Here is a 13064-nt window from a genome sequence, read left to right as displayed (position 1 = left end):
CATGGTTCCTACACTGTATTAACAGCTGCTTGTGGACCAGCACATCCAGCACTAAAAGAGCCTCCAGCTTTGAACACCCGTGTGTAGGTTCACTTATCTGGCACAACATGCCCCTTACCACACTAATTTAGGGCACAGTCCATGCCTGGAGACCTAAAATATGCACAGACAAATTGTGCTTTAGAGCGACGTAGCCAAAAATGATAAAAGACTTTCTGAAAATAATATAAAAAGAACACTTTTCCTTAAGTCTTCTACAGGGGAAATTTAGCTTGTTTGGTTTGGATTTTTTTCTGTTAAATGAGTGTTTCCTAAACTTGTGCATTCCCAGCCACAAGCAGGATAATTTGAGGCTATGGCTGCAGGGGATACCACCTGTACCATTTATGCAATTTCCTTTTACCAATGTAGTACAAAACCATGTGTTGTAAAAACAGCCTTTATTATTTCAGACAATCATTTACAATTTTTAAGAAAGCACATGCTACCCTATTACTTTCGAAAGGTACTATGCTATATAGTAAGAATATTTATTCTTGGATGTAAAACACTTAGCAAATCTCCCCCTTCCCACAACCCTGTTCCATTGGGCAACTAAAAGTTTTCTGAATTCACTTATCCAAAACAATGTTTTGATTGTTGAGATGGCAAACCTTAACAACAAATATCTCCAGTGTAATCTTACACATTATGCACTTGGAAATTAAGTCTTATTTAATGTGTGAGAGACATGGATTCACAATAACATGCTGAATAGCAATATCAGCAGATGATATTCCCACTTCTGTATCACAGGAAACTAATTCAGCTTTAAAACAAACAAACAAGAAAAATCCTTTCTTGATTATTTCATCCTGTGAAGCCACTGACAGCAATACAAATAACACTGCTTCCGATTTGGGAATTGGACATTATAGTGAGTGCAACTAAGTCCATAGGTCTGCACTTTGGGAGGAATTTGGAAACCAGGGGGATGAAATGACACAGAGAGAAAGAAAATTACTTATTAAAACAAAAGATTGTAACACGCTGAACCACAAAAGAACAACCTCTATAAAAACAGAAATGTGCCAGGCAAATAACAGTATTTATTTCTCTTAAGATACCACTGAAATATCTCAAAAGCTTGTTCTTGGAATATTTTGTGGTCCCTCGTCACTATTTGTGAAGAAAGAAGCCCAAAACTGTTTACCCAGTCCACATAGACATGTAACAAGAGAACATTCTTAAACCTCAATGATTTTGTAGCAAGTACTGATTTTCTCTGGAAGTGCATTTGAAATTAGCCTATTAACAAAATATTTTCCTCCAGTGACACTTGTTATTCTGCCCAACAGCCACACAGAAACACAAAATTCTGGGAAAGAGAATGTAACAATTGCTTCTCACATGCATTGGATTTTTCTTAAGTACTACAAAATGGATTATTCCCAAAAAGGTCTCTTGCACTTTATCATAAAACAAAGATTACAAGCTCTAGAAGCATCGCAAAAAGGCTTAATTCAATGGTGTAAAAAAGGGGTTTGTTTAATAATGTTGGTATATACCAATAAATCGTTGCAACCTGATACAACCCTCACCCATTAGCAGTGAGCACATAATTTAAAGTTATGCAACTCTAAGCCCACATTCCACAGAACAGGAAGCCCAGCACTTGTCTGTTCTTGAAACGTGTCGTATTTTAATGCATATTATTTGATAACATAGACACCAGAAGTCAGTTTTTAAGATGTGAGTCATCTGGCTTTCTGAAGACGTTTTACTGAGGTGTGAGATGAGTTTATCCGCTTCCACTCCAAGGTAAGTATTAAACTTACATCAAATTCCCTTTAAGGTACCTTAGACTCCTTCGTTACTGGTGTAACATGTACATATAAATCTGCATTTGTGCCCTTTGGTCCTTGAGGACCATCCTGATGAGAAGTCACTGTGTACAGCTGGATTCTGTGCACTTTAATTTCATCGCATGCAGAAGGTGCATCTGTGCAGTTGTGCAAATCTGATCCCCCTGTAGCCACAACTTGTTCATCAGCCTGGTCTCCATGGGAAAATTAAGGTGACCAACGTTAAATTAGGGTTTTACGACAACGTGACACAGGAAGTTGAAAGGGGAGCCCAGTTCAAACAGTGGGAGAGCATCACAAGTGCTGGCTAATTGGAAAGAGTGCCAAAGAGCAGAGATTATTGAGGAAGCCAACACATCTTCAGTGACTGTGACAAGGAAAGAAAGATGCAGTCACTGGACACCAGGGCTATTACCTCTTAACACAGGTCCACTTCTCTAGCCAGCGGGGAACATATATATATTCTCCCAAGCTCCAAACGAGAAGCAATGTTTTATAAAGAGGGAAGACAGGAGGCAAAAAAGAGGGGGACAACAAGGAAACAGTAAGTTGCAAAACAGAAACACCACCTGCTGTGATGAAAAATACAAAGGCAACCCTTCCAGAGCACAGGGCTTTCATACCACTTCCTAACAACTGCAAGCACGCTCAGCAAAAATGAGTATGGTTCACATCACACAGCTCAGTGTGTGTTTTTTTTAATTAAAAATTGAAAACATGGTTGAATTCAACACAATTTACAAAACATATACCAGTGGTAATAAAAATACTGTATTTCTGTGTACAAAATGAAAGCTGTAAGTCACAATTCTAAGAAATGAATTATAAACTACCATTCACATTAGACGTATACACCTTTCATTCTTCATATGTCCCCCATACCTTAGGCAAGAGCTGACTGCACCTATCTCTGGGCTCCTGAGAAATTACAGTATTTCACAGAGCTTTCTCATCTGTTTTTCCAAATGCTTAGCAATTGTACTCCTCCTTACAGCCTCTCAAAAAATACACAATAGAAAAAGCAGCGATTATAGAAGTAATTTTTTTTGCTGTTTCCAGCCTTGACATCAGTTCAGTGCATCTTCTTGTCAGTTTTCTAAATGCAAATTCCACCCTTTCTGTTGCTACTCATGGTAACACGGAGCAGTTTTCCCTGCTGTCCAATGAGAAGCTTCAGGAACCATAGGGCAGCTTTAAATGAACAAGCAAAAGGATGGCAAAGCCATAAGCATACAGAAATCCTCAAAACAAAGGATCCTGTGTTTACTGCAGATAAACCCACGGCTCCTGGACACTCTGGTAATGCTGGCAGAGACTGTTCCAATTCTTCAATACCTTGGAGAAATATCTCTCCTCCCACACACTCCCAGACCTCTCCTCTTCCCACTCCTACGCACACACCAAAAAGACCTACAGATCCTGTCAGAGGCTTCCAGCTTCTGTAAATACACTAATAAGTACCTCTAAAGTGCTACGGTGCCAAGAGTGAAATACCATAACGACACACCTCAATTAAATTAAACCTCTTGATAATGGATCCACCAACACCAAGCTGATGGACTGCAATTAAGAGGAAAGAAGCGTGCCTAATGTCACAGCAGCAGCTACCATGCATTTTCCAGACATGATATTGGTGATCTATAGCAAGCTTTGCACACCAGCATGGAAAAATGGACTTTGTCATTATGGAGTTATACCCATAAGCGCTAGATACGTGAGGTCTGCAGCATTATCCCATGTCATCATTTAGTGATACCTGTCCACGTTGGTAGCGACACTCTTCCAAGCAATGTCCTGAACTGCTTAATAATGGATGTGGTAGACTACAGCAGGTGTCCCGCCCTTAGGAACTCCATTCTCAGGTGAACTTCATCATTCCAGTCTGGAGATCACTAGGTGTTTCATCAGACATGCTTGCAAAAGTTGACAAGCTTATGACAAATGACAAAGCTTACAGCACTTGCCATCAGATAAACCGTGACACTTCACAATGCCATTTGCAATGTACTAGGTAGAAGGAGACAGATTTTTTCCAAAACTTCTACTTTGGTCCCAAATCCCCCATTCCTATTAGTTTCTGCACCCTAGATTTACAGCACAGACAGTTACAAAATGAATGCAGCACACTGATGGAGCAATTTACTATGAGAAAGTTATCAAAATGCTGAGCTTGTTTCCAGGCATTTATGTCCCATTGCTCCAAGAGGGTGAGCCAACAGTATTTTAATAATGAATAACATCACAGCACACTGTTCACTCAAAAATTCTTGTAAATTATTTAGCACAGATATGCACAACCTGAATCAATTTTCATGTGCAAATCTGTGATATTGAGTGCTCAGGTTTTAATGCAAAACGGAGTCTATGATGAATACAAATTTATCACCTTAAGGAAACAATTTATATTAATTTGAGCTTATCTCTTATAAATAGAAGCAAAATGTTATACCTGAAGAAAAAAATCAAATGGCTTTTTTTGTGCATACAATATTCTGTCTAGGAGGAGAATGGATCAGAAACCCCTTTGCAGGAAATGCGGTGCTTGAAAATTTACCTAAGTGTGTAAATCACCACACTCCAAACCATATTAAAAAAGCAAAATATAGATAAGAAATTTATCATCACAATTCAAGAACTAGTGAATATCCAGTAAAAATACCAACCAGCATGTAAAAGTTAATAACTGACTTTATGTAATGAATAATCGTGTTCCTTACTACCATGTACGATTTGAAGATCAAAAGCGTAAGTGGATTCAAAAAAGGAACTGAATTCGTGGAAGACAAATCCATTGCCAACAATTTAGCAGGGCCTTTCATATGAAGCCTCAGAGAAGTTACTAGGACATTGACTGCAGAGGGGAAGGAATTTCTCTTGGAAGTGAAACTTGAATCCTAGGAGACTTGCGTACTTTCCTCATGATGTTTGTAGGCAATTGTAAGGAACGGGTTACCTGAGAAGATGAACCTTTTGCCTGACCCAGTATGATGTTCCTAAGGACATGAAAATTGAAAAATTATTGTTCTGTATTGTTTTCACTTTGCACACTGGGGCACATATGAGTTACTGTCACACCTCTGGAAGGCTAAAGCAGGTACAGGAGTGACAATGTCAATCATTTGAAATCTTCTGCATGTTCTGATCCAATCACATTTTCTCCAAAAGCCTGAACAAACTGATGTGGTGACCCACATACAAATAAATACAACCACCTCTTGGAAAGCAGAGGGGAAAAAAAGGCAGTAGGAAAGAAAATTAACAGTAAGATCTGTTGCATTTAGCTTCTACAACAGTGTGAACATTTTCAGTCTTGCTTTCATCCAGCCCTTCAAGCTACGTACAGCCATAGAAAGCAGGTATAGATTTGTTTTGTAACATGCAAGACTTCATAAACCAATTAAGTTCATCTTTGAAGTATCTTATTTCAAAATCCATTAAATCCTGTAAGAAGATTGTAAATTTTCAAGTCAGAATGTCAAATTGGTGTTTTCAGAATAACACATGCAATCTATACAAATCTCTGCTGATTACACCACCACCTGAAGCAGTTAGTGAAACACAGCACTACATCAGACGGTCAATTTAAAAATATCGATATCCATAAAATCCTGTGTCTTTTCAAAATTCATACAACATTGAGGAAAAAAAGAAAAAAAGGAAGTTTTCCTACTATGTGCCATCAACCACTAGATCTAAGTTTTCCTGCAAAACTTATTTTTGTCCTCCACTGAAGGGAAGGATGCTTGCCAAGCATAAACCACAGATAAATAGATGATACATTGTCTTCCCAAGTCGGTTGTTGGAATGCTCCAGTAACTTTGGTGCATGCTGTTTTCCAAGAGAAAAGTGAAAATTCTGGCCAGCAACGAAGCCAGTGCTTCCATTCCATTTTTGTACATTTTGAGAACCTGAATAAATGAGGCAGGACTGCACAATACAAAGGTTGAAGGGGCCAGACTTCTCTAGTCTGGCAAAGAAGAGGCAAAGGAGCGATGTAACAGCAGCTGCTACTTGAAGGGTAGCGACAAAGATCCCAAATGCAAACTCTCTCTGGTGTTAGTGGACAGTGTTACAAGGGGCAATTGTCACAACTGTGGCTTGGGAGGTTCACATTGAGAAGGAGGAAAAATTCTTTTACGAGGAGGTAGTGTAGCTCCGGAGCAGTTTACACACAGAGGCTGTAAATTCCTTTCTTTTGGGAGACTTTTCAAGACACAGGTAGACAAAGCCTTGGCTGGATGAATCTAGCCTTGGCAACAGTCCTGCTTCAAGCAGGAAGCTGGACTAGGTGACCCTTGAGCTCCCTTCCAGCCAACACCTCCATGGCCACAAACACAAAAATCATCAAAGCAAAGAAACTAAACCATGCTAAATGTAAAGCGCGGTATTTAACTATAGGTAATAGGCATCAATAGAAGAAGGTTATGCCAAATGGCTTTAAATGCTGTCAAAAGAAAGTTTCTTTTCATACTGCCCATATTGTATGAGATACTTAGTGAAACAACACATGCAGAAGTACATTAACTTTTAACAGAGAGTGTCAACACTACTTCTCTGTTGTTTCCAGATTTTAAATCAAGGCTCTATTTTCAAAAGTAAATATTCAGAGATTTATTTATAAATAATAAAGATTTTTCCACCTTGTAAACAACAACCACAATGGTAAAAGCTTCCTGCAATGAGATTATGACTCATTCTGCTCTTTGCTGTCTATCCCCATTCTTTATGCAACAACCCTGATTTATCATTTGTTACCTTGACAGGAAATGATTGCTTGCAACACAGTTAACAGCATGGTCTTTGGGCAACCATAACTCCATGGATTATTCTCTGGCTACAAACTCAACACTCCTAATGCACGATACAATTTTGTGCCTTGCTTTGACTACAGCCTAAGTGAAGAAGGTCCATTTCATCATGTAATAACAACAAAAATGCTACTTATTATTATTTTTCCTTCTACAGTTTCCTTGGTTAGGGAATCACCCTGTTGACTGTAAGAAGTTATTCAGTTGTCTTCCTTAGAGCAGCCTTTATTTTTAGAAAGGTTGTTTCTTCAAAAGACACAACATTCTGTGTTTGATTCCACACTCTTGGCCAAGTAACTGCAAGCAGTTTTTCTTCTTGCCACTGACAGTACACTTCAATTTCAAGATATGTTGGTGGATTTCCACATACAGGCTACATTATTTAACTTCCACAAAAGCTTTAGTTAGTATCTGATATTTACCTCAAGCGAGCTATATTCAAAGACTATGAAATTTAGCAGAAATGCCTGCAGTAACTTCAACGGGCTATGGAGAAGGCCTAATCAGCTAATCTTTTCAAGACGTACATGATACAACATATTAGCACCAGTCAGGGATTATTACAGAAGAATTACATTATTTGTGCTCTTTGAATTTTAAGTGTTTTACTGTGGTGGTGCCTCAAGCAATTAATAAAACTGAAGCCCTTGAGCCTGCACTGGGACTACAAAACCAGAACAGACTGAATCCCAGGAGAGGGAGGGAAGAGAGGCACAGCTGGCAAGCAACTCTACCATTCTCAAACTGCTCAGCCAACTGATAAAATAAATAAATAAAACAAGTACCTGCTCCCACCCACCCCAACTCTCCTCTCAGCCCTCTTTATCAGGGCTTCTTGTGTACATGTGGACAGAGTAGCAGACCTTAGGCAGACCTTAGGCATTTATTCAAGACAGGTAATCTGCTCTATTGGGATTATTTTTTTTTCTTTTCTGAATAAGAGATGATATTACTCCCACTATGGAGAAGCAGAAAAATTTCCAGATTAGCAGTAAAGGACACAGGCATGCAGACAAAGAAGTTTTCAGCTGAACCTTAAGATGCAGATCTTTCTGCTTCTTAAATGTAAGATTTAGTTAAGATTTTAAGAACACAGCAACTAATTCTTAGGGCCACCTTTTCCCTAATCATGCTTTCTCTCCGCCTCAGGGTCACTGGCATTCCCTTGGGAAGTACTAAGGTCAAGCTGTTCATGTTATGATCCAGTGAACCCTAAAGGACATCATCACTTTATCAGTCTCAGACTTGAGAACTTCATTAAGAGTTTCAGAACATCTTATTCTTTACTTCTTAAGACTGGCCACATATTTTGCATTAACCTAGGAACAACCACTGAGCATTCTTGTATGAAATTCTTCATTTATCTGTAAAAATTGCACAATGCCTGCAAATTAGTGTTCACTGAATCTCATCGGACCCACAACACAAATGTACCCCCATAACCTCTCAGCATGTTGAGCAGTGAAACATTCAAGCTTAATTTGTTATATTGGACACAGCTCATTGTTCTCAGCTTCCAAAACATGTCAGTGCCAGTTTGATGTGGGAGTTGTGGGAGTGTAAAGAATTGATCCAACTCTGAACTAGATCTTGTTTTGGCAAGAAAAATCCTAAAGTATTCAGCCAATCAACCAACCAAAAAGACATTATTTCACCCATAATCTAAAATAGCCCACTAGAGTTTAAAAAGATCCAGAAAACATCTGAAATGCTGCGAGAAACTGGTACGGGCCGGGGGGGGCTGGAAACAAATAAAAGACTTCAGAGATGTTTCAGTCAGCACAGCAAAACTCGTGTGCAAAATTTACAGCCACTGTGTGGGAACAAACCACAGACAAGTATTTGTGATAAGTAAAACAGAGCAATATTAAATTAAGTCAAAGCCTTTCCTTGTATTATTGACCATCTGCACTTTTAACCACACATTAAAGTGCAAATCACAATAGCTCTTCATTATGAACTCAAATAAATTTCATTATTGACTTCTATATTTGGTAATTCTATTTTATTTTTAAGTAAGGAAACATCTGCCACATCCATAATGGTTTATTATTTCTCAAGGAACACTGACCAGAATTCAAAGTGAAATAATATAGATATTGAATACGTTAAAAATTTCTCGTGTGCTTTGGATAACATCAGAATACTAAAATTAACCCTCAGCCCTAATGCAGTGGCAAGGACACATAATTAACCAATGCACCTCATAACTAAGATTTACTATATTCACAATAAACTTTCCTGCAAGTCCGCATATTTTAGTCAGTAGTCACAGAATAAAAAGCTAGTCAAAATAGGAAAGCAAACCAGATTAAGGTCCAAAGTTAGACTCGAGAGAACCTGTAAGTCTATGGGGAAATTGGATTTTAGTTTGGTTTTTTTGTTGTTGGTTGGTTGGGTTGGGTTTTTTTGCGCTTTATGACAAACTAAATAAAAATACTAACATTCTAAACCAAAACATCCAGTGAAATTCCAGCATTCTCTATTACTTCCCAGAGCAATAATGTACGTGACAGAAATATGCAACAAAGGGGGTGAAATCGATCATGTTATTTTACTTATTTATATTGCTGTAAAATAATCTAAAGGTTTCCAGCAGACTAGCTTCCTTTCCCACAGCAGGTGATCAGATGATTCAGTTTAATGAACCTACACAGCTCATTTTATTCTTCTCTATTTTTAAAGAATTTATCTTAGTTCTCCTCCATATCACTTAAAAAAACTATACATATAGGAAAAAAAATGAACAAACAATCAGCGTTCTCTCAAAGGGATGATCATTTCATTAGAAGAGTCTCAAATTGGTCTACTTAATATCTTTTTGTAGGTTTTCCAGAACACGCTAATTAAAAAGCTTTCTTGAATTCAGAGAAAACAATTCCGTTGCCATGACGTGCAGTGGGGTAAAAACAGGCAGTCAGACAAGTCTGCTGAGCTATCTATGACCACTCCATGGACAAGGATGGTTCTGCCCATGTCTCCAAGTTTTCATTCCCTGCTTTAACATCAGCTCTGACACTTGGCTAGAGCTTAAGCAAGCTTCTTCAGCTCGTTAACCAGCAAAAAAAGTCCCCCCCTAATCCAGCAAAACACCCCAATGAAACCAACAAGCCACAACCAACTAAATAAAAAACACCACCCGAGTAGATCTCTAACAGCTCTCAGGCTGCAGTTTCACAGCAACCTGAGCCAAACTAACTCCTGGCTGGCATAGCCTCTTACCTCCCTCCGGCTGCATGTTCCTACTCTTTCCCTTGCGCCAGCTTCAACACTCATCAGAACCTGTACAGAATGATTCCAGCAAGTTGAATCAGCAGGCTCTCCACTGAAGAGAACAAGAAAAATAGCTCTCTGCTTGGCCAAGGCACCCGAACAGGTCGGAGCAGGTTCTAGCGAGCAGAAGAGCTTCAAGAGAGGCCTCAGCAACCGCCTGGTGGATCAGCCCAGGCTGCCACCAAGCCACAGCTTCAGTGACTTCACTCACCAACAGGTGGGACAAGCAGCAGAGCTGACACAGGAGGGAGAGCAGAAGCGTGCATCCACAAAGGAGATCACACCTCCAGCAGCAGGAAGCTGTTAGGTATGTCTAGCTGGTTTCATCCTACAGTACCTGTGACTAGCTCCGAGGGAAAAATACTACTTCTTCCTTCCACGGTCTCCTGTGTTCTGATCCTCCAGTAAAAGAGTGCTAATTACACATCTGAGTGTTTAGCAAGTCAGAAGCCTTTCTGAACTTTCACCTTTCAACTGCCACTTTGCACAGACGCGTTACACGCGCAGGACAAAGGTGAGCAACTGCCTTTATGCAGAAGCTGAACATACCGGAAATTTAAGTCACTCACATTCACCATTAGTTTAACAGACTGAAATGCTTAAATTGACAGCCTGCTAAGATGCAACTACATTTCTTAAAACCTGCAAAAATATCCAACAGGCTTGTTTAACACCTTTTTTACATTACCATTTTGGCAGTGTAACTGCATATTACATGGAAAAAAACCCGCCCACTTATTTTCAATAGGTTTGTAAATAAAGGTATAGCAGAATTGTCAAGTAAGGGAAGAACAGCAAACTCATCCACCTGGGGTGATACTCTTCAGGGATGCCTTAAGAATGCTCCTGCTGATAGTCCTTGTGCTGTTTTCCACTGTGGAGTCTAGCACACAGATGGAAAGAAGGCGGGACAGCTAAAGCAGAATGCTATTCATTCACACCTACTTTGCAGTAGCAAGGTAAACAGTGCCGGGCCCATTTCAAAGGGGTGTTGTCAGGACAAAACAATAATAAAAACAAAAAAGGACGTAGGCTCTTTATGACTGATTGGTAGCATTGTGCCAAAGACAAACTCTGGGAACAAACTTTGTTCCATAAGAAGGCGGAAAAGATTATAGACATACATAAACTGTAGAACCAATTACATGTTTTCTGCTAACAAAAAAATCTCCAAAAGAAACACTTTTATAAAACCAGACATCACAACTAGCAGTGTGAACATTTCACTATTAAAGAAACCATTCAGGAACCAAGACCTTCATTTTTATTTTTTTTTTGCACCCTACCCTAGACAAGGTGAAACCCTGCACACATGCCAAGCCACAATGGTTTCAATAGGTTCCTGCTAATCCTGCACCTGCCCAGATATGCAGTGGCAAAACCAGGGTCACTGGAAGCCATAGGGCCTGCTTCTTGCACCTTCTCCTCTGCGGTCCCTCGAATTGCTGTAGTTTTGTCATCTATGAGGGGACACTCAATTTCTTGTTGCTCAAATGGATCCAAACCCACATGAACTGCAGAAATGACTATACTGTTAAGGTTGTATCGTAATTATTAAAAATCAGAATGTTTGGAATTCAATTTTAAGTATGCAGTGGGGCCGAGATTTTCCATGGAAACAGACCTTAGGAAAAGAATTAATTCTGGAAAGGATTTTACACTGACAAGAAAACGCTGCATTTACACCTCAGTAACTACAGGAAGGTGATTACACACATCGCCCCTCAGTTAACAATGAGGTTTGAATTAAATACTTTCAATTGCTGCCAGGATCCACTGGACTTCATCATTTCAAATAAAAGCCTGTTGTGACCTCCAAGCCTCTCTATAAAGACATACCAGTCCACATGCTCCCAAGATCCTCTCTCCATGCCTTCTCATATAGAATCATAGAATCGTCGAGGTTGGAAGAGACCCTTGGGATCATCGAGTCCAACCATCTACCCTGCTCTACAAGGTCATCCCCTACACCATGTCCCTTAGCACTGCATCTAAACGGCCCTTAAACACAGCCAGGGATGGTGACTCCACCACCTCCCTGGGCAGCCTGTTCCAATCCCCGACCACTCTTTCGGTGAAAAATTCTTTCCTAATGTTCAATCTAAACCTACCCTGCTGGAGCTTGAAGACATTCCCTCTCCTATACACCGATTCTTGCCTCCTGTTCGGCCAGGCCTGCTGCCCGTACCTCCATATAACAACCCTGGACAACCTTGATATCTAGATGTTCCTCCACCTCGGTACTTTCGAGAAAAATCGGTATTTTATTTCCTGATATGGCACCTTAAGCGACTGACAGTGTCTCTGGTGGACGGTGTGTGCCCAACGCTAGCCCAAGCTCGGAGAAGGAGTGGGGCTGAGCCCCGGGAAGGAGATCCCGGGGGGGATCCCGCTTGCCCGTGGCTCAGATGCTGCACCGGGGCTGACCTGCCCCGACCTCGGGCGAGGCCGGCCGGGGCGGCACCCACCGGGGCGGCACCACCGAGGCCGCCCAGCCCCTGACCAGGAATTCAGACCGGCGGACCGGGCCAGGGCTAACCCAAAGCAAGCGACGCCACGGCCCGCCGCCCCCCCGCCCCTCACCTGCCGCCGAGCTCAGGCCGACCCTCCGGTGCCTCCTCCCGAGCTCCCGCAGCTCCTCCTCGTCCTCCTCCAACCTCCAGGCTTCGGCCATCGGCGGCGGGGGGGCGGCCGAACGCATTCAAGAAGCGGGGGCTGCCATGTCCGCCCGCGGCCGCCCGGCCCCCGCAATCCCCGGGGCCTGGCCCGCCCCGCACCTGCGCCCTCTCCGCCCCGCGTCCCCCAGCGAGCTTTCAGCCCGGGCCGCTCCGCGCCGCGCTCCTACGGGCGGGGAGAGCGGGGGCGAGGCGGGAGCCGGCGGGCGGGAGGAGAGGCGGCGGCGGCGGCCTTTCCTGCCCATCCGCGGCTCTCCGGCGTCAGCAGGAAACCCGGCGGCCGCCTGGCACCGGCACAAAAGGGGGCGGAGGAGGCGGCGGCGGTGGGGGGAGGTACCTGGCGGCCGCCGCCGGGCAGCGCTCCGCCGCGGCGGGCACCTCGCCGTGCCCCGTGGTCACCGGCCGTACCGAGCGAGGGGCCTGCGAACCCCCCCCTCTCCGAGCTAAAGGGCTTGCGGCGAGGG

At 42.1% G+C, this 13064-nt stretch overlaps 1 protein-coding gene across 6 annotated transcripts in view; it reads right to left on the bottom strand.

Moving 5' to 3' along the window:
- Nucleotides 1–12824, bottom strand: part of SH3D19 (SH3 domain containing 19) — a 104122-nt gene extending 91298 nt beyond the window's left edge. The window contains exons 1-2 of one of the 6 annotated variants that reach the window (XM_014943488.1): nucleotides 10137–10204; nucleotides 9875–9934 (exon numbers count right to left, since the gene is read on the bottom strand). In XM_014943488.1, the coding sequence (XP_014798974.1) occupies nucleotides 9875–9890 (16 nt within the window). In that variant the 5' untranslated portion in view covers nucleotides 9891–9934; nucleotides 10137–10204. Of the gene's footprint in view, nucleotides 1–9874; nucleotides 9991–10136; nucleotides 10229–10262; nucleotides 10313–12508 lie in introns of those variants that run through there. The other 5 variants (XM_014943471.1, XM_014943508.1, XM_014943517.1 and 2 more) reach the window with 5 other exon arrangements.
- Between the last annotated feature and the right edge of the window lie 240 nt (nucleotides 12825–13064).

The sequence above is a fragment of the Calidris pugnax genome, unplaced genomic scaffold (genome assembly GCF_001431845.1).
Source record: "Calidris pugnax isolate Ruff unplaced genomic scaffold, ASM143184v1 scaffold15, whole genome shotgun sequence".
Taxonomy (NCBI): Eukaryota; Metazoa; Chordata; class Aves; order Charadriiformes; family Scolopacidae; genus Calidris; species Calidris pugnax.
The sequence above is the reverse complement of the archived record's forward strand: the minus strand, read 5'-3'. Positions and strand labels throughout refer to the sequence as shown.